A 22,402-nucleotide genomic window follows, 5' to 3' on the forward strand; every position below is an offset into this window, starting at 1 on the left:
CTGTTGCGAAGATTACATTATGCCTCAATGAGGTTATCCATCTTCGTCTTTCATGGACTTATAAATCCTAACGTCGAGTATTAAATACACTTTTGTCTTAATATCTTGAACTTGATTACCTGTTCTTCAGAAAAGGCCATAACACAGATATTTCGTAGAGTCTACGTTCTCCTTTATTAAGCTTGGATATTATTATTATTCGCCATATGGCGCAAGGAAGCCTGAGGCTTATGCTGCACCAGCCAAAAAATTTTCTGAGTTACCCTGTGAGTGAGAGAGAGAGAGAGAGAGAGAGAGAGAGAGAGAGAGAGAGAGAGAGAGAGAGAGAGAGAAGGGAATCACCAAGGAAGAGAAAAATGATTATCCAGCTCAGGACCCTGGGTGTGATGTGAGCCCCTGTGGTTAAATATTATTGGCATTGTCAGATTTCTAACGTCCTCGGCAGATACAACAGTGGATCTCTGTATCTACCAGTCAGTACCTAGCAGTTAATGGAGATCACATATAAGATGATATTCGAGTACCAGAATTCAATAATATATATATTCAAGTTATTCAAGTTACAAATCAGTAATCTGTAACTTGAATGGGCAAGGAAACTCCAAAACACTTACTACTTCTGGTTTTCAATAATTCAATTATTATAAAAAAATTATATTTATTTTTGACACCGTTTTGAATGACTGGTACCATTTTCATTGTATGCCAGCTCATTCAAGGCAACGTGATTATCATTTAATTTTAAATGTTATGCCATTGCGAAAATTACTCTAAATAAAAAAAAAAAAAAAAAAAAAAAAAAATGAGAATTTTATGAATTTTTATCGATGTACCATTTTTCTGCTGAGTTTTTTTTTTTTTTTTTTTTTTTACCTCAATATAAAATATTCTGCTCAAGAATACTTGGTCTCTATAGGAATGGTACAGCATTACGTCTGCGATTATACACTGAAAAGTAATTGAAATAGGACCGAGTGTCTGATGGATGCCCGATTTGACCGATGTCGAGCTGGGCACATCGGGAGAAATGGATCTCATGTTATCTGTGTAGTGTCCCGCAATTGTACCACGTTGGTGGATGGCAGATCAATTAGTCTGTGGACGACATTATCCTGTTGATGTTCCCATTGCGAACATCAACAAGGGAACAATAGGAACATCGACATACGCACGTGGCTGGCAATGATAGTGCAATATGTCTCCACTGTCAAATGGCCTTACTCACTTATCAGACAACCCAGGCTATCCAAGCAAAATATTTCTCAGATCAGTATACAACCGTCCCCAGCCTGCACTGTTTGAACCCAGGCGTGTATGCTGTCGCCTTTTGTTGTCAGTGCCACACACGTATCCTTCAGTCGACATGACGCAAAAGGAAAAGCTATTCATCATCTGGCATCCCAACTTCTTGTTCCGCTCTCGAATCGCAGTGTTCGATTCCAGGTGAGACGTAGATGTTGCTTACGCGCAGTCAGAAGGCGGGGGATACGGAATCAGCCGTCTGGCGGACTCAATATCCCCCATCTGAAGGAGAATACGTCGAATAATCCTGCTTCTAAGTGCTTTGAATCTGAATCTGAGTGCGGAGTGGGTTGTCCCGCATTATAACTTGAACTCAGTTGGCTATGACCGTCGCGTTTCTTCACATGAGACGTTGCAGCAGCTGGTCATCCATCGTCAGTTTTGCGCCACATATTTGGTGCCAGCTTGTGGTTGTTCCCGTCTGCCACATAGGATAGTGAAAAATAACCACTAGACGCGCTGTATCGATATACCACTCCAGCTTGCACGAACAATCATGCCTCGATGAAAATCCGTCACATCAACGCGTCTTCCCATGCTTATCACATGTAATGCTACGTGCCAGCTGTACAAATACTCATTCATTTAATGGGCATTTGTACTGCAGTGTTCCCATTAATTGAATGAGTATTGGTACAGCTTAAGAAGAGAGAGAGAATTAATAACAGAGTTTATGATAGTGCAAACAAAAGTGATTCATGAATTATCGTCTAGAGCAGGATATCAACCAGGGGGAATTTTAGGGTTTCAGGGGGGGAATTGGGACCACAGATTGACAGACTCAAACTGTTGGAATATTGATCTTTCTACAAACTACAATTCTACAGATTGTACATAATCTACAGGACATCACACTTTATTGGATGTCACATGTTAAATTAAAAATAAAGATAAATATTTCGCTTTTTTATCTTTTTGGAATGCACCTTTTGAGTCAGACAATCTTAGAAAGAGAGATGACACCAATCTTGGAAAGGGAGGAATGACATTCTGACATATGGTGAAATGGGTGCATGGGGTAAAAAAAGGTTGAGAACCACTGGTCTAGGGCATCGTTTCTCAACTTGTGGACTGGGATGTAAAGGGAGTTACAAATTTTTTCATAATGAACAAGAAATACATTAAATATAAATAAAATATAACAATAGGTACAATAGATTTATACTTTGGATATGAAAAACTGAGAAGATATTGCGATAAATGCTGATAAGAAATAACTGCAATTGCAACAATTAATAACCTAACAAGTGAAGCAACGACCTGGTCCGGATAAATTTTCCTCATCCATGTCCTCGCGTGTAGCACAATGAATATAATCACTATCCTACTACACAGAGTGAAATGGCTTAGATTCGAATGCGAGTATTTATGGGTTTTTTTCACAACTTGGCTCGGGTAGGGTTACGTGTTTTTTTTTTTTTTTATTCACAAATTGGGTTTTTAGGCCAGCAAATATGCAAAATCGATTATAGAATATAAGCAATTTAAGCATACGATATACGCTGAGTGATCACTGAATTATGACCACTTACCTAATACAGTGTCGGGCCACCGTGCTCACGGATAACAGCCGCTATTCGCTTAGGCATTCACTGTACTAGATGTAAAGAAATCTGCAGCCATGCCTACACATCTATTACAGTGATCAACTGGGGATGTTCAACTGGATTAAAGATCACCTCGGGTGTTCAACTGGATTGAGGTCAGGCGAATTTGGAGTAGGCAAATCAAGATGCGTGATATCTTCACTGTGTTCCTCGAGCTACTTGAGCACGGTGTGGACCGATGATAGCGCATTATCATCATGGAAGATTTCGGATTTCGTTTCTGTCCGGGAAAAAATGCAAACATGGCAGAGTGTACATGGTCTCCAGCGAGATACCGACAGACCTTAACAGTGAAACGGTCTGTACGTCCAGGGGTACTAGTTCTTGCCAGTAAAACATGTCACATATTAAGCAACCACTGTCACCTGCCTGGATAGTGGGCACCATGCACGATGGATCCATGGATTCGTGTTACTTGCACCACACATGAAGGCGTCCGTCAGCGTGTTGCACCGGGTATTTGGACTCATCCGACTACTCGTTTCCAGGCCTCCAGTGTCCAACCAGCGTGTTGTTGACACCGCAATATTCGTCGTCAACGATGATGACCGCTGAGGAGAGGGTGTCTCTTGGTCGTCTGCCGTGGAACCCCATACGTGTGAGTGCGGAGATGGGGAAAACCCCTGGTGCCGTTTGACCCGAAAACACATTACACTTTACGTCTGAGTGCGCGGCGCATCGTAATTTGGGATATTGTCCTTGCATTCTCTATGTTGTATTGCGATGTCAAGTATCGCACAGTGACCTGTCGTTCAGGCCGTACAACACGCTGCATCCTTCGATTACCACAAACATTCACCATGCGTAATGTTTTACAGTTCTGTCGGCGAGAGGTGGTCTGACCCGTTCGACACCATTCTTTGTACACCTTAACCAGGAAAATGCAAATTAAGCCGTAGGCAACCGAAAGACGTGCCGTTTCCAATATGAATGTGCTCAATGTACGAGCTCCTACAATTTTTGAAACTCCCTTTTGAGACTCTGTGATATGTTTACTACGTCTCATAACTGCTATTTTATCACTTTGGGCTGCAAAACATGGCAGAGTGTACTTGGTCTCCTGCGAGATGCCGATAGACCTCAACAATGAAACGGTTCGTACCTCCAGGGGTACTAGTTCTTGCCAGTAAAACATGTCACATATTAAGCAACCACTGCCACCTGCCTGGATAGGGGGCACCATGCACGATGGATCCATGGATTCGTGTTGCTTGTGCCACACATTACCACTGCACCAGCGTAGGAAGCTGTTCGGCTTTTTATACTGGAAACATGCATCATAGTCCATTACGGATGGAGGGGTCATTATTCAATGATCACTGAGTATATTTAGACGCTTCATAGCCTCATCTGCTTTGGTGCTCAAAATTAACTACATTACAGATATATTACAACAAGTTTTCCAAAAAATATGAAGAGGAAGAGATTCCACAGGCATGGCGGTGCATAGTCAAACTTATCTCCAAAGTGAACGAAGCGAAACTATTAGATTATCGACCCATATTCCATCGGGCGCACCCTAAAGAAGGTGTGTGAATAAACCATACTAGCCATCATTAATCAATACTGTGTTCACTACATCTTCATTCTGTGATTCCTCTGAGATCGACTACAAATTTGATGGAAACCCGGCTACGCATATAGGAAGTCTTGAACGATAAAGAGCAACTGACCTTTATTTTTTTAGACATTTCAGCTGACTCGATAACATCTCTCTTCTTGCATTTGCTGAAATTCTAAAAAATTACTTCTTTATAGAAGGAAGTGCGTTAATATTTCTGATCAAAACCCTTGACAAGGAGAGGCATATCACGGTGATACAGAGAGCGCATCCTTTGACATCACTCGAGTTGTACCTTAGGGGTTTATTGTCTGCAACTCTTTGCAGCTGAGCTTAAATATTGCTATGATTGATATTAAAAGCAACATTCGCTGCCAGAAGGGCAAACGCAACGCCTCCCGCCGAAAGAGACGCGTTGTTACGATCACCAAAGTACGACTGCAACTTTCATAATAAAAATAAACAAACGGGGAATTCAAGCACATCACCTCTTCAAAGGGACATCAACCACTGTGAGCTCCAAAAAAGTATCGTATTTCAGTCGTTGACTGCTATCCAGCAAAGTGTCAACGGATGTGCCTATACAATTCGATCACAGCTATGCACTTGTGCATCTTAAACATACAGATCACAAAATCAGACGCATACAGCAGGTTAGAAGAATACAGCCAAATACCAGAATGTAGCACGGGCCCAATGGTGAGGATGAACCTTACCTGGCGTTACAGGGGCGTACACTACAAAGTGTAAAGTGTATTTAGTGTCTAACGGCACCAGGGGTTCCCCCCATCTCCGCGTTGCTTTCATTGTGGGTGTACCAGTTCACTGGGAAGGCCAGAGATTTAAAAGTGTATGGATATTGTATATGTGTAGTGTTGTGTTCTGTTGTTCATCTGGCCGTTTAGCCGCTGGACCCCTACTGAGGCCCAACGTTGCCCACACTTAGCCCCGTGGAGGCAGACCAGGTACACCAGTATTTTTAGATAAGTACTCTGGCAGGTCCTGCAACCTAATTTCCTGAGATTTCAGTGGCTAGGACCTATATATAAAAAAGGGGGGGGGGATAAACGCTTGAATTTAATTAGGCCGAAAGAGGTTGCAAGTGTGTCGAGTTTGGCATTTAAATTTTACGTTGTGTGGGGCATTCGCTTTTCGCTGGCGATATAGGTAGAGTAGGGGGGAGAGACGGAAGGCTGGGGGGAAAAAGACAGAAATATGGGGTCAATAGGGAAGGCGACCCCAGGTATATCAGTGGGGCATGCCCTTGCCCCACCAAAGGGAAAAGAGGGGGTGATGGAGTGGGGGGGGGCAGAAAGACTTTCCCCTCACCCCACCAGGGATAGGGAGAGAAAGTGGGCTGGGCAAGGGAGCCCTGCCCAGTTCGCCATAGCGGCAATTTGCAGTGCTCTCCAGCAAGTGCAGTCTGATGATGACTCATTGGTGGGGTTTGGTCCTTTTCTAGGTGTGTGGTTTCATTCTGGGAGCGACGACATCCTGGCTGGAGCCACTCCCATTGGTTCCTAGGTCGATGCTGTTTCATTTATTCTGCTGCATATTACGCCGTTTGTCCTTAGTATTTTGCTATCCTTTCTTCTGTGTTGGTGTTTTATCAGTTTGCCTTTATTTATTATTTGTGGTCATCTATTCGTTGTGGATGGCTATTTCTGTTCGTCGTCTATTGAAGACGTCAAGTGCAAATCGGCTGAAGGCTTTGTATTCATCTTCTGTATCCAGTAGATGGTACTCTTGATTTTTCGGCAAGTATTGAATCTCAGTTATAAGTCTACTTCTGTGTTCTTCGTAGCATTCACAGTCGTGCGTAATATGCTGCCAGGTTTCAGGTTTTTCACAGGCGCATGTGGACTCTTCTATTATTCCGAGTTCAGTTTTGCTTTAAATGGGCCGTGGCCCGTCAGGAGGAAGGTTGTATTTAGACCAGGATAGAACCACGAGGGGGCTTTTGGGTACATTTTTGCGACTATCGGTATGAAGCTTCTTGTAACTTGACCCTTTTGCGACATCTCCCATCTGTGCTGCCAAATCTTCAACATGTGAGCCACTATTCGTTGTTTCTCTGCCGTCCGGCTGTTGGTTGGGTCCAAAGTAAAGTCATAGATGGAGGCAGGTATATCCTTGGACAGTAAATACATGAGTCCACATCTAGGCGTACACTACACTTGCACACAGCATTAACACATTTCCCGCAGAGTAACACGTTGGACATGTAAATCCCATGCCCAACAAGCACAGTTGGTAAGATCGCCGTCCTCCCCACACCGGGTAGAAAAGACTTGAGTCCGAATCCCGTCGATGACGGGAGGAATTTTTATCGGTCTTTTTCCCAACGTTGCTGAGGTAGTCGGTCTCAGGAGAGAGTAGCATGGTTTTTTCTCCAGGAAACTAGTAGTAGTAGTGGCATGTGATGCAAGAAAGCAAGTGTATGAGCTTATGCAGCATCAGCCAAAAAAAAAAAAAAAAAAAATCACACCATTCCCTCCAAATGCCTGTCCAGTTCCTCCTTAAATTTATTCAACCTATCAACTTCCACAACGACAGATGGAAGTTTGTTCCAGCAATTAACCACCCGCTGGCTAAAGGCAAATTTCCGCACATCTATTTTACACCTGTCTTTTCTTAATTTGAATTTATGCCCTCTTAGGTTCATAATCTGAACAAGTGGAAGGATCCCATCAGAATTCAGCATGCTCAACCCATTCAAGGCCTTATACACCTCAATCAGATCACCGCGCAGGTGCCTAGTCTCCAGCCACTGCAATTTGCAGAACTTAAGACTCTCTTGGTAAGAGGATCCCTTCATTCCCCTCACCTCATGTCTTTCGTCCAACAAACCGAAAATGGACCTCAGAACACAAGCAATTTACAGACAATATACACGGAGCAACATGGCCTTAGTCGCTGATGCACCTAAAACCCAACAACAACATCCCTCTGTTGTCCCACCTGATAAACAAAAGCTGTCATACAGTATGCCATGGTTGTAAGACGACACACGATGGGGCTGCTTATTAACCCAATCCCGCATTCCCTTCTACGGGTTGTTTCTTCTGTTTTAACCCTAATCTAATCCTAACTATAGTTTTTTTATTTTATTTTTTTATTTTTCTCAGGGCTCGCCTTCTGGAACCTCAAGGTCCATGGTGATGACGATCGTTATGTTTCTATGAGCTACAATATCTGTGGAATCAACGTCGCTCTGAGGTACGCCAATTGTTACTTTTCACAATCATATTCCCTCAGGAATTGGGTGCCCGATTACAGTTTTAAAACAGATCCTATGAAGCTATCTATACCTACTTATAGAGGACGATTGTTACTTTGTCATTCTTGAAAGCTGAGGAGGAACGCTTAATTAAACCGAGAAGTTTCGAAGTGTGAGATATGATAAGCGTGACATCATAGGAGAGATCAAGAAGATCGAAATGAGGTACGCAACTTCTTGATGGATAGATAGATGCAATGAGAGAATTTCCAAAAGAATAATCAGTAGATAATAGAGAAAGAACTGTACGAAGTTATTATTGTATAAGTTATTTCTGTGTGTGTGTGTGTGTGTGTGTGTGTGTGTTTAGTAGTGGCACACAAGCTACAATGACTATAGTGCTCCTAAGTTAGTTAGGAGCATCCCTCCCTTCCCCACGGTTACTCAGCTTTTTCAACCGAAAAAAAGCTGAATTTCAAGGTGGGGCAGGGAGCATGCGAGATTCATTCAGCAGCAATTACTATCCAAGGACTACATTAAAAAAGTCCCAGTGGATGTGGTTTTTCCAATGGTTTCAGCTGAATGCTTCGGTTCCACGAATATTGTGTTGAAACAAAATAAAAATTCTTTACTTGTGCGAGATGTGCAGATGCAGAAACGAAATGAAATTCTGAAATTGTTTCCTGCATTTCTGAAGCTACGTGTGGATACTGTTTAGACTACACCAAGCGTGACATAGAAAACCAACGTATTATTTCAAATAATACGTTTGTTTTCTTATTATACGTTGGTTGTTTTATTAGTTTATGAAACAGGTAGTTTTTAATTAGGTTACATTATTCCCAAGTCTTAAGATATTCCAAAGCAGTCTTAGGTGTAACTTCAACGAATAAAATCAAGAATCAAAACAATAAATTGACTGGCGAATCGTGTCAAAGGCCAATGAACTATCATCGGAAAAGCAGTTTGCCGGAAGCGGCGGGGGGCAATTACATTATGTATAAGCAAATTGCCTCCACAGCAGATATTATATTAAAAACATGCTGGCTGTCCTCCACAGGTTCATCGATATTTTAGTAGCTTTTTAAGGTCACAGTTTCGAAGTGAAACTTCTGTAAGCGCCTCCCGACACCATTGTACCACTCCTTACCAGGCAGGAGCGACGCGGAACCGTACGTAGCAGCGACATATGACGCAATCAGTACCCAAACAGAACGGCCACGGTGTAACTCGCACGCGTGTTGCTTTTACGTTTTAAATCGCTATATCTCAACTTCTAGCAGTCCGATTTTAAAAATTTAAAAACCAAAATATTTATTTCGCCTTTCATATTTATACATTTTGGCTATTAAATTTAATCGTAATAGTGAAACATCAGTGTTTTTGCTAGCTGAGAAAATACACTTCATTTCGTTCTGATACACACACATGATGCACAATAAAACTGAGGAAAAATTTCAACACAAACTGTCTGCAAAGTTTAAAGTCATTAAAGCAAGGATATAATATCTCTTATATCTCACCGCATATCGTATATAGTGAAAAATCCGCTATAACGAGAACCCATAAAATAAAAAAGTACTCGTTATAACGAATTATCGGGTACATTACGGATTAAAAATTACATATATTAAAAGAAAACGCAAGCAGCCGAGAAAGTCTGAAAATCTTCAATTCTGATCTACACTCACATTAATAATATTTATTCAAGTCGAATAAAAGAATAATGCTCATAATTGAAATTGGCCCGCCTAGAAAGAATGGATGGATTTAGCTAAAAAATGACCGCTCATTGGTCGAGACAACTCACACCTCTGGACGTTCTCGCGTTAACCGTTAATAACTAATTAAAAATCTGAATATTTATTTAACTTCCTAAATAGAGTCAATATTTTACTGCCCGCAGTTTCTGAAGTGATTTTCTTACGGTTTTTCTATAGAATAGTGCATGAACAAGTCAGGTGCCCCGCCACCGTTTATGCTCAACGCAACAAAAATGTAACATGCGTTTCAGTTTTGGGTATTTTTGTAACTATTGAAAAAAGCACTGACTTTGTTGTACGATGAGAAAATTAAAGATATGTCAGTACCTGAGAATTCCTAAGTTGTCTGGTAGATTGGTTGATACGGAAGAATTAGAGTGATGTTTGTGGTTAGCTATTTGTAGGCTGAATTTCAAGTCTGTTTTTTACTTCATGAATATTTTTTTGTATGAGGTTATAGGGATATTTACAAATGAAATAATAAATTGCATACTTGTATTTACAGGAAAACACCCACACAGGTCAGTTCTAACATTTCCATTCCCATCATCCACACAGTGTAAAAAATCTGCTGTTTTATTTACTCAAATAGATAATGCAATAAAATACTGTCATTATGATAATGGCTTAAACAGAATTCCAATATTTAACAAAAATATTCCTAAGGACTAAATATCTTTATAACCTCATACAAAAAATTATACATGAAGTAAAATCAATACACTTGAAATTCAGCCTACAGCAAATAAACAGCTAACCACAAACGTCACCGTAATTCATCCGTATCAGAGCGAAGTCTGACAGACAACTTAGGAATGTACACTGGTGTTCAAAGACAGTGCATCACCCAGGAATTTCACATTTCTAACCCTTTTTAGAGATGGCATGTTACATTAATGACTAGCATCACAAATAGAAATATAAACTAAAGGTATTTATTACTAATTAAACAAAACTAGTAATATTTGACAGGTGCTCTCAAAATATTCCAAAATGAGCTTTTGCAACCTTTATACAATAGTTTTGGCAAACACGACAATTATGGTTTAAATGTTATCAGAAGACCTCAATTTGCTTCAGTTTATCATTTTAAATGGAAAACAAAATGAAAAGTTCACCAGGTGCAAACTAATATTTAGTTGAACCGCCTCTGGCCCTAATGACAGCAGCACACCGTCGATGCATTGACAAGATCAATTTCCGAATCAACTGATAGTTCGTGGTTCCAAACACGAATTATGGCTTCCTGAAGTTCACGAAGGGTCTTTGCTTTCTTTCTGGCAACTGCAGATTCCACACGATGCCAACAGTTCGCTATAGGATTCGGGTCCGGGCTGTTTCCTAGCACTATGTGAATTTTTATAGCGGTATGTGAATTTTTATAAGCATTAAGTAGCGAAACCAAGTGAAGAATGATAGACACTCCACACTAAGTGCTGAATTAACGCAATTATTCCTGGAATGTTTCCTGTGTCAAGTAGTGCGAAGTGCCTGTTATCATCCTCCAAAGAAAACGCTTTTCTCAAAAGATATTAAGAGTTAGAACCCATCATATCATGAGTTACTCAGCCAGAAATGGTTGATACGAAATGGTTCCCGTAATGGGTCAAACGCTTACCATATTTTTAGTTAAAAAACAGTACCGTCTCCTTATTGTCCAGAAATTTAGGCATCTTTCGTCTCAGGAGAATTTCATACTGCTCAAGCAGATGAACATCGGCTGTTTTGTTAGCTCACCTAAAACCAAAGCCCAATCATGCTACTGAAATGACTTCCGCCTTAAACGACATTACACGGGGAATGATCTGTTCAACAGTTAAAATGATCACTGGCTTTATCACCTCTTCTCACTTTTGCAACAGTGCCACTGAGGATTCCTGTCTCGACTCTTAACAGTATTAATGATATCGTATCAAAGACAAATTTCATGCATTGTAACGAATTTTATTCACTAGAACAAAAAAGGAGGGGTAGAAAAACTTTAAAAATTTCAATGGATTCGTTTTAAGAATATTTTAAATTTTATATTTAAGAATCAATACCACCCCATTAGGGGTATTAATAATGGAATTAAAAATTGCCAATATTAGAAGAGCATAATGTGCCTAAATAAATGAAATGTGATATAAACCTTTTTTTTTAAGCTTTTTTTTTTTAAGCTTTTTTTTTTTTTTTTTTGTAGTTGTTGGCGCATGGGCTTCTGTGGCCATAATGCACCTCCCAAAGTTTTTTGCAGTACTTTGATCCATGCCCGAGGCGGGATTCGAACCCGCGACCTTTGGGTTGCTAGGTAGGCACTTTACCCACCCGGCTAGCCCGGTCGGCTTTTTTAAGCTATAAACCTTTCTGACTATGAAATAAATCAAAATGGAGAACAGTCAATTAATAAACATCTAAATTGTGCATTCTCCTCACCTCATAATTGAATAGGAATATAAAAATCCAATGTCACTATTTCTAGAGAAGATCTCATCAATGCTATTAACTCCTTGCCTAACAAATCTACGATCGGCCCCGACGGATTCCCTATATTTATAAAAATATACAGCGCCTATATTATTGATGTGTTGTTGCACATATTCCGAAACATCCTGAAAGATGGAGTCCCCACCCGGAGATGGAATCACTACTTCGTGAGGCCGGTGAGAAAAAAGAACCCTAAGGACTCTCAGACTTTTGGCCCATATCTATCAGTTGTTCTCTGTTAAAACTCTTTGAAAAAGCCACCTTGCCTGCATTAATCCAATAGTGCTTGCGCACAGGCCTCAGTACAAAGAAGATCCACTATTACTAATTTGTTGGAGACCCTCTTCAGAGTGCAACAAGCTTTAAATGAAATTGATATCGTATTTCTTGACATAAAGGCAGCTTTTGATAATGTATTAAAATATTACAGATTATAAAGACTATTTTGAAGCCAAGGCTTGTACAACATCAAGTTTCGTGAAGAATACACCCTCACTTGGGGCATTCCTCAGGGAGATGTTTTATCAGCGTTGCTGTTTGCTACTGCCCTGGAACCATTTCTAGCGCAGAATCAGAATTTTATCTCTTACGCCGACGATTTAAAATATTTTGTTGTCTCAAAAGAAAGAACTCTTGTAACCGAAGTCAATATCCACGCCCATACAAAGCCTTATAAACTGCTTGGAAAGACCACCAGGTCAGTGGAGTCTACAATAAATCAATCAATACAAACGTTAATCGTATTTAGTAGCCACGGGCTTGAACCCCAGTCCACTCAAACAGCATGTGGTCAGGAGCGCTGCACTCGCGTTCCTGACCACTCGGCTACGTCAAACTCTGACAAGTCAGCACAACTGACAATAACTAATAAGAAGATTAAGAATCAGACTGAGTTATCTATAAATGGAGCACAGGTTAAGAAAGTCAGTCATACACTGACCTAGGAGTGACGTGGAACGAGGGCCTCACCTTTCAAAGGCACTTTCAAAACACCTGACAAAAACTCTAGCTGCCATCTGGGCTGTAAGATAAGAGAGAACAGGGATTCGAAATCAGCAACTAGTGACCCAATACATATAAAGAGGTACTGTTTGTGTTTCCCTCTATGCTTCAATTATTTGGTCCTCTGCCCCAGGCTGAGAAACTTCCTATATTAGGGACTTGGTTGTCGTGCCGCAGTATAAACAGAATTTTTTTTTTTTTTTCTCAGCTTGGAATACTGCGCGCTCCGGTGGATGAATTTCTGGGAAGCCCTTTATCATATCTAAAGCCACACTACATGGAAACTTGAGCGTAGCTCCGTTGATTCAGATAGTCAACTTACGATTACGTAGGGCCTCTGCCAGAGTGGAGATATTAATCTCCACTCTGGCACAACTTCTGACTGGGAGTTTGAATGCTCCTCAAATTGAAAACCTTGTGGTCCGGCCTCGCCCTGGTGCCAGGCGCGACTAACCTCATAGTCTTGGTAGCGCCATCCATAACACGGAGGGATTAAGGTGGCTGTTTTTTCTGCTAATACTCTGGAGCTGTTTAGGGACTTCAAAATCGACCAGAACAGGTTCTGTCAAGACGAAATCTACAGGATGCTCACTGCAGCGGAAATGTATACCAAACTACAAATGTAATGCAGACATTCAGGAATGAAGAGTTATCATAACAGGAGACTTTGAGCCCTATGAACTCTCAATAATCTGTACAAAGGTGTTTGATGAATAAACTGATATTAATAATAATAATTTCATAATAATAATAATAATGATGAAAGGGGCGCAATGGCACAGTGGTTAAGACACTGGACTACCAGCCTGATAGAACCGGGTTCGAATCCCGCATTGGTGGAAGCGAACGCGGCTTTATTACGCTGGGAGGCCGATATAATAATAATATTAAATGATTAAAAAAAAAAACATCGCGAAAGTCACCCCACTGGACTTACCTTCCCCAAGGTAGGAGTGACGACTGAGGCAGGTAGTGGCGTGCGTAGCACACGCTTCTTGATTAGACCGGGGTTCGAGTCCGTCATCACCAAATAGGGAGGATGCGGAAATGTCAGGGAATGACCACCGCATATCCCGGAGCAATATGGCCTTAGTTGCTAATGCTCCTAAAAACCAAATAACAAACAAACAAGCAGGTAGTAGCGCCATCTGGTGCCACCCACGAGAACTAAATAATAAACCACTGGACATAAGCCGAAGCTAAACAAGTCCACCTCCATAGGTGTACTTGTTTAGCTTCGGCTTATGGATGATGTCGCAGATAAATATTATTCATACTGAATCGAGTGTGGCGCAGGATAAAGTCACTCGCGTTCAGGACTTAGGCAGAGGGGGATGTCGGCTCGAAAAGTTGGACAGTCTCCCGAGCAAGACAGTGAAGCAAGTGGCACTGTCGCTCGTAAGGCTACCACAAGAGAAGCCTCATCCATAGAGACCAACCATAGATGCCGCAGTTATGGAGCAAGCCTTCAAGAAGCACCGCAACCTAATCTTTTACGGCCTACATCGATTACCGCAAGGCCTTCGACTCTGTACCTCATAGCTGGCTAATAGAAACCCTGAAGATCTACAAGGTCAATCCGATAGTGACAAACTTCCTTCGACTCTGTACCTCATAGCTGGCTAATAGAAACCCTGAAGATCTACAAGGTCAATCCGATAGTGACAAACTTCCAAGGAGCAACAATGGCGAAATGGAGTACCATCATTAAGGTCGAGAACATCACAAGCAGGCCAATCTCCATTAGAAGAGGAATCTTTTAGGGAGATGCTCTGAGCCTTCTATGGTTCTGTCTAGCACTCAACCCGCTATCCACCATGCTCAAGTATGGCAGCAAGTATGGATATAAACAATGCGGCAGCAAGTATGGATATAAACTCAAAGAAGGAAGAAAGAACCTGTACACCATCTCTCACCTGATGTACATGGATGACAAAGCGCTATGCGGCAACCGAGAATCAACTCCAGCAACTACTCCGGATCACCGAAGAATTCAGCAAGGACATCAGGATGGAATTTGGTCTAGAAAAATGCAAGACCCACACACTGCACCAGGGAAAATTAGTTGGCCGAAACTACCAGCTGCCGACTGGTAAAGAGATCGAAGCTATGACAGAAGGAGAGACCTACAAATACCTAGGGATGATGCAGGCTGAGCAGTTGGAACACAAGGAAATCAAGAAGTGCCTGACCGAAAAATATCAGAGACTCAGAAGTCTGCTGAAAACAAAACTGAACGGAGGAAACACAGTTAAAGCCATAAACACCTATGCAGCTCCAATAATAACATGCACATTCGGGGTCACAGATTGAACTAACACCGAGCTAGAAGATATCATGCGAAAGACAAGGACAATGATGACCAAGGATGAGAGAATAACAATACCTCGGAAAGAGGGAGGAAGGGGCCCTGATAGACCTGATAGAACAACAGAAAACAGCGATAGTTAACCTGAAAGATTACTTCGAGAACAACACAGCACCACTCCACCAGGCCATAAGGAAGATAGATAAGTGGTATACCCCACTCAACCTAAGCGAGGAAACCCCTCCGGCCCAAACGGTACAAGAAACGAAGATAGAAAGATGGGCAAAGAAGACACTCCATGGGAGACACAACAATGACCTTCATCAAGATCACGTGGATAACATTGCTTCCATGATGACATGGCTCACAAGCGGGACGCTATGCCCCGAGACCGAAGGATTCATGCTGGCCATCCAAGACCAGGTAATAAACACCAGAAACTATAGAAAATATATCTCAAAGGAGCCCGGAATGTCAGATGCCACATGTCGACGATGCCACCTGGCCTCAGAAACGATCCAACACATCACCGCGGGGTGCAAGGTGATCACCCAGACTGAGTACACTCATAGACACGACCAGGTAGCCGGGATAATACATCAGAAGCTAGCGAGGAAATACCATTTGACCAAAGAAAGTGTACCATACTATAAGTACGAACCCCAGGCAGTGCTAGAGACCCGAACCCAAAAGCTGTACTGGGACCGCACCATAATAACGGATAAGACTATCCCGCACAACAGACGGGACATAACCCTGATTGACATAGCGGTGCCGAACACTGGCAACCTGTAGAAAACCCATGGGAAAAAAATCAGGAAGTACACGAACCTAAGACAGGAGATCAAAGAGATGTGACATATGCAACAAGTAACGACCATCCCGATCATCGTGTCAACCACAGGTATGGTGCCAAAAACCCTACATAACAGCCTAGCAGCAATAGGTCTCCCAACGAACACCTACAAGGAACTTCAGAAAATCGCAATCCTGAATACCTGTAGGATAGTCAGAGAGTTCCTCGACAAACAGTAACACCAGACATAACAACACCCACCCTGTGTACTTGGTAGCAATACCCGTCACGAGGTGGAACCCCAATCAGGAAGAAATAATATAAGAGCAATAATAACAGAATGCAGTCTTATCTGACAATGAAAATGAAAGCCCAAGGATACTTAAGCATGTATTCGCTTAAGGATAAATGTGGCATCGCAATTCGGAAAAACAGACATGGGTCTTAATCAGAAACAACTATTCTGAGGTTCTTAATAACCATGAAATACCACAAATATTAAATAGCAGTGCTTCTAATTTAGAGACTCATACATCTTCCAAAAAAATAATAAATTGACCACAGAAAGTAAATGAATAGAACAAAATTAAATTAAATGTGTTTTTTTTTTTTTTTTTTTGCTGGTAAGTAGTTTAAAGAAACAGGTTGGCTTTTCCATCGGCATCTGAGGCTATGATCTATTATGACTTCAAACTTAGTGCATTCTATGGTTGTTTGTCTATTTTGTTAAACCCGAGAACAGCGAAACTTTCATTCAAGATCGACTAACTCGTCCACGGCGTAAAAAAAAAAAAAAAAAAAAAAAAAAAAAATCATAGAAATTCTTCGCATCTTTAAGGAAAGAAAACCCAAGCTTTTTCAACACTGTGTGGAAAGCCTCCTTCAGTATCAAGACCAATGACTGGACCGGCACATGAAATGGACAAAACTACGGGAATGACAACACACGTACCAACCCTGACCTACCTAAACTTGACCGAAATCAACTGAAGACACCATCAGCTCGGACATGCTAACCCTGGTACATCCATGGTGGGATTATCTTGCTAACTCAGCCATATGGCTGGGTACGATTTCTCATGACTAGTGGTTTAAAACTATTCCAATGCCAACTGGCGAGCTCATCCAGAATCCTTGCTGTGTGACTTTTCTTCCACCACCCAGGGGTTAACCCCCTGCCCCTTTTTTTGTCTGGCGGAGCTCATGTTCCACTGTTAACTAGGATAACGCTTTCATCTACAACCCCTCTCTCTCACTTTCACCCCAACTTCTTGTCCATGCTCTGTACTCCCCGCACTTTTTTTTTTTTTTTTTTTTTGTAACTTGGTCTCCGTCCAGGTAAGCCAGTCTGCCCAACTAGGGGCGTTGCGGCCAAAAGCCAGAACAAGCAACGAAACCAACACAATACTATACATATACAGCACATAGCACTTTTTTTCTGGCTTTTACAGAGGTACTGTATTTGTTTACAACATTACTTATAGTACAGATGGGGAAACGACCGGTGGCGTCTTACCCCAAACACTATGTGTGGAAAGCCAACACCTGTGGCCACTGTGCAATCTGCTCTCAGCTCGTAGTGGATGAAGCCAAATTATTTAGGGGTGCTGAGAAAAACTTCCCAACTTTATTACAAAACATTAGCTACAGTATGGCGAAACAACCTCAAGTTTGGCTTAATAGTATATCTCAACCTTTGAACGAAATCTGGAAACACGAACATGAAGCGTTTTGTAAGATTTCCAAGTTTTTGATAATCGCCTAAATATTTTAAATTCACTGTGATTTTCTCGCGTTAAAAATCGTTTAGGACGGTTACGTGAACAAACATTTTGTTTGTTTACGTAACCGTCCTAAACGAAAAGTATTGGGCTTTATCTCATGCTCGTTATTGGACTTTGAAAAAAATCCCCGTGTTGTTAATCACAATCCATTGCATTGTCCCCAAGTTAAAGTTGTGTGCCCAATTCGGTATAATTTAATATACATCTAAATTGCCACTATCTTGTCATCTCACACATGAATACAAATAGTAGATGCACTCTAACAATATCTGATAGTCTGATAATGTATTTTACGAGGGAGATGTTTGAAAAGTTCGTGGTCTGAGTATGAAAGGGTAGTGGTATAGTGTAAAAAAATTCTGAAAATGCATAACACTTCAAATACTAACCAAGTTTAATAATTATTATTATTAAATCAGTTTATTGATCCAATAAATATGGTCTGAACCCCTTACACGGCCATTCAGACAGGTGGGCTTTTCGTAATACCAATAATTATTTATATTCTATATAAACGACAAGTTTACATTATATATGAAAAAATATAAATCAGTGATTACAATCAGTGGATGTCAAAGGTTAATGTACATAAATAACAGCTATAAATAAGAAATACTATATTTACAAATTTCAGTAGCCAATTTAACAGTAAACAATTTACAAATTCAGGTACAACTTTAACAACGACAGTCAGGGCGAACCTGGATACATCTCAGTATCATGGTTTCTCGGGCTTTTCCAGTGGGAGTAGATGTCATAACTCCATTCATGTGAAAGTTTCCTGCAGTTTCTTTAATCTGTATAATTTTGAGTCACAAAACTTGTCTAGATCAATCGCTGGTCTGTTGATAATCTGGATGGTGTTTCCGAGGATCATAGTACTAATGTGATCTAGATTGTCTAGCTCTGCTTGAAGAGGAAGCCGAGGGTCTGCCTGGCAGCGGCCTGCTATCCTGGGAGCCCTAACGATGTCGTTCATTCTGGGGGAATTCTATGCGTGTTATGAATTCAGTGAGAGTTAGAATATTTTGGGCAGCAATCTGCTGTTTCCAAGACATCACGTCCAAATTCGAGTAGAGCACCGATTTAGAGATGGTATACCTATATCCCTGTTATTCTGTTAAGGCATTTAAGGATCCAGTACTCTAACCTGAGAAATTTGATAAATTGAGTTTTGGGTGCTGAGGAATGGGATAAAGGCAGCGTTGGATATATCGGATGGTAAGCTGAGGATCATGTATTCCTGCGAGCCCTTGGCGTAGCAGCCACGTTGCTGCATAGGTCTTCGTTTTGGTGACTTAGATGCTGCTGAAACGTCTTTTACTGCCTATGACTCCTGCTACAGGTTCCCCTGCGATATAGATTAGTATGTTCAGTTTCAATAAACTCTTTAATTTTAATTATAGGATCTGAAGTGAAGAAAGTTGTCTGAATGAGGAAAGGTGGCCAAAATGGTTACCGTGCACTCATCTAATATTTGGAAAAAGGAGGACTAACGCCAAAGGCAATTCAAGAGGATATGGTTAAAGGGAAGTTTTATGGTTAAGAAGTGGGCAGTAGAATTTAAAAGAAGGAGGGAGAGCCAAGAAGACGACTCGCACTGTGAAAGACTTGCAACATCCATCACTCCAGAAGTTGACAGTGTGCATGAACTGGTGGTGATGAGTGATCGACGAGTAACAGTTCAGAACACTGCGAGCATCCTGAGCATCTCATCTGAACGGTACCACAATAACTGAGGTTTTTACTATGAAAAAGGTGTCAGCACGATGGATCCTAAAGTTGTTGACGGTTGATCAAAAACGCCCAAGAGGTGTCAAGTGAACATTTGCATTGTTTTCAAGCAGATCCAGCAAATTTCCTTGCATAGTTGTGACCATGGATAAGATATGGTTCCATCACTTTCAGCCAGACACAAAGGAGCAGTCTAAGCAGTGGAAACACAGCTCTTCTTCCCCTCCAAAGAAAGCTCAATCGATTCTTTCTGCTGGAAAGGCGTTGGCATCAGTTTTTTTAGGATGCTGATGGGGTGTGCTAGTGGGTTATTTTCAGAAAGGCTAGGCAGTCACATAAGCATATTACGAAGACCTTGTGAGGCGCTTCGTGAAAACACTGAAGATAAATGACGAGAAAAACTCAGCAAAGAAGTCTTATTCCACCACAACGCGCCTGGTCACAAGTCTCACTGCCATAGCTGCACTGCATGAGAGGGGCTTTGAAATCTTGAACCACTACCCCTGTTCTTTGTAGCTGGAATAAAAGCACTGCAACATTGGTGTCAAAATCGGCTATCGAAATCCTGTGTTAACTAATGATTCGAATATCTCAACCAATTGTCCTCTTGGCATTGCTAATCTTTTTGCTACCCCATTTTTCGAAATTTTGTTCTCCAGAATAGCAACGTTCTGTTCCTTGTTATCCTTCTGAATATAATACTAATGACTGTTTTGATAGATTATTTTTCATTACTGATGATGTCCAGTCAGCCATTTCTCGGCTTAAATATTTCACTGCTCCTGAAAAGTAGTTCATCTCTAGCTCCGATTCTTACAAATCTCTTCAATCACTGTCATTTTCATGGTCGTTACGATTCAGCGTTCAAAGAGACTTATATCATCTCTATATATAAAAAAACAGGGTGAGAAAGCTATGCCTAATAACTACAGACCTATTACTAAACTGAATACAATTGCAAATTTTTTTTAACACCTACTTTATAAATATCTTAGTTCCTACCTTCACTTTTTTAACAATAATCATCAGTATGCTTGCTTTTCTTCCCAGGAAATCAAATTTCATATCTGGCCTTATTCTCTCATTTCCTACAAACTAATTTGGACAAAGAAAATCATATTGATTAGCTTTTCTTTGATATTTCACATACATCTGACTCTGTACACTCCACATCGTTCTTCTGCTCTTCAAGTTTTCATCTATCTTATAGTCTACGATCCTGTTTACTGGATTTGCTTGATTCACTGCTTTGAAATCGTAAACTATCCGTAATAACTGATGGTACTACATCAACTCCGTTTACTGTTTTGCAAGGTGTTCCTCAAGGCTTACCCTTGGGTCCACTCTTCTTTATTGTTTACATTAATGATCTGTCAATCTGTCAACCTTATTTCAGTCCGTTAATGTTTAATGCCAGCTATATGCAGACGATATTAAACTTCATAAAGTTATTTATTCTTCAACTGACAGCGATGAACTCGCCCTGTCTTGATTTCCTCTTACTCAGGCTCAATAAAAATAACTTGTTCTTAAACTCATTAAAATGGAAATTATGTCGCTTTCGCTCGAATCGTGCAGTTAGATCCTCCGTCTTTAGTGGTTATTATATTGGAAACTCTCTAATTGCAAGTACTGATATATGGACTTAGGTGTCCTATTTCGATCTGACCTTCATCCCTCTGCTCAAGTAGATCACGTAATATCTCAGACTTCCACACTTCTTGGATTCTAAGTGTTCTTCCTCGATTTTCAAGAGTGACAAAGTTATAATTCTTCTCTGCAAGCAGCTTATGCTTCCCATTTTTGATTATTGTGCTATATTATTTGGTCCCCACAACAGGAATATCTTTCTCACAGATTGAGAGGATTCAAATTAAATTCTTATGTTTTCGAAATCACCTTGCCTTTCACCGTCGTAACTCTGGAGCTCTTTGTCGTCGCTTCAGAATCGTTCTTCTTCACTCCAGAACAACACCACGGGCCTCTTTATGTGTGCAATATCATAAATTCTATTATCGATTCTCTATCTCATCTTTCACTAAACCCCGCTTGAATTATCGTTATAAAACTAATTTCTCACTTACTTGGAAGTTCTCTGTTCCGTTTCCTTCGAGTATTGAATAATCACAACACTGATGATTTTACACTTAATCCGTATATGTATAAGAATTTTCTCTTTACACTGTTTTGTTAATCCAAATTTTGAATATATTTTAATTCTAGTTTTGTATTGATTAACACTGTTTGGCATTGGTTCTCTGTAATCCTCAAATTTCTCACCATTATCCAGGGTCTGCGTGCCCTGTGGGTGAGACGTCTGTAAATAAATAAAAGTGCATTGACTACAAAGGGAACTATGTTAAAAAGTAACATGTTACCAGACTCCTTAAAATAAACCCTTGACACTCAGGCCACGAACTTTTCAAACGCCCTTCTTATCCTTGATGAAGTTTACCTCGGTTACATAAAATGACTGTTCCTTTTCTCATGGGTTACGGAGTTGATTCCACTGAAATGTGTTTCCAAAAGATAAAGAAGGGGGGGGGGGGGTGCAGCGGGTGCAATGCACCAGGATCACGGACTAAAAAGGGTAGCCTCAAATGCTCACAGAGGGATGGCTCTCACTCCAAGCTTGCTGTCCTTTTTCCCAGCATTAACAACCGAAAACCATTCTATTTTATGCTGAATGCGTTTTAAATTTCAGGAAAACAGAACAGACTACATGCCAAGGTATATGTTGCCCGTCAGCATAGTTAATAGCTGATCTTTACTCACCTTTTCTTAAAAAGATGATGTCCTATTATAGATGTGTCAATGACATTTTCGTATCAACAACTATCAATGCCGAGTCGTACCTGA

The 22,402-nt window shown here is 40.8% G+C and overlaps 1 protein-coding gene across 1 annotated transcript in view; it reads left to right on the forward strand.

Annotated features, from left to right (window-relative positions):
- The window catches only part of LOC150083963 (uncharacterized), a 96,338-nt gene extending 88,519 nt beyond the window's left edge, over window positions 1–7,819 (forward strand). The window contains exon 6 of the mRNA XM_090375667.1: window positions 7,599–7,819. Coding sequence (XP_090231793.1) covers window positions 7,599–7,819 — 221 coding nt within the window. The remainder of the gene's footprint in view (window positions 1–7,598) is intronic.
- Window positions 7,820–22,402: the final 14,583 nt, after the last annotated feature.

The sequence above is a fragment of the Mastigoproctus giganteus genome, chromosome 6 (genome assembly GCF_048544385.1).
Source record: "Mastigoproctus giganteus isolate SK-2022 chromosome 6, ASM4854438v1, whole genome shotgun sequence".
Taxonomy (NCBI): Eukaryota; Metazoa; Arthropoda; class Arachnida; order Uropygi; family Thelyphonidae; genus Mastigoproctus; species Mastigoproctus giganteus.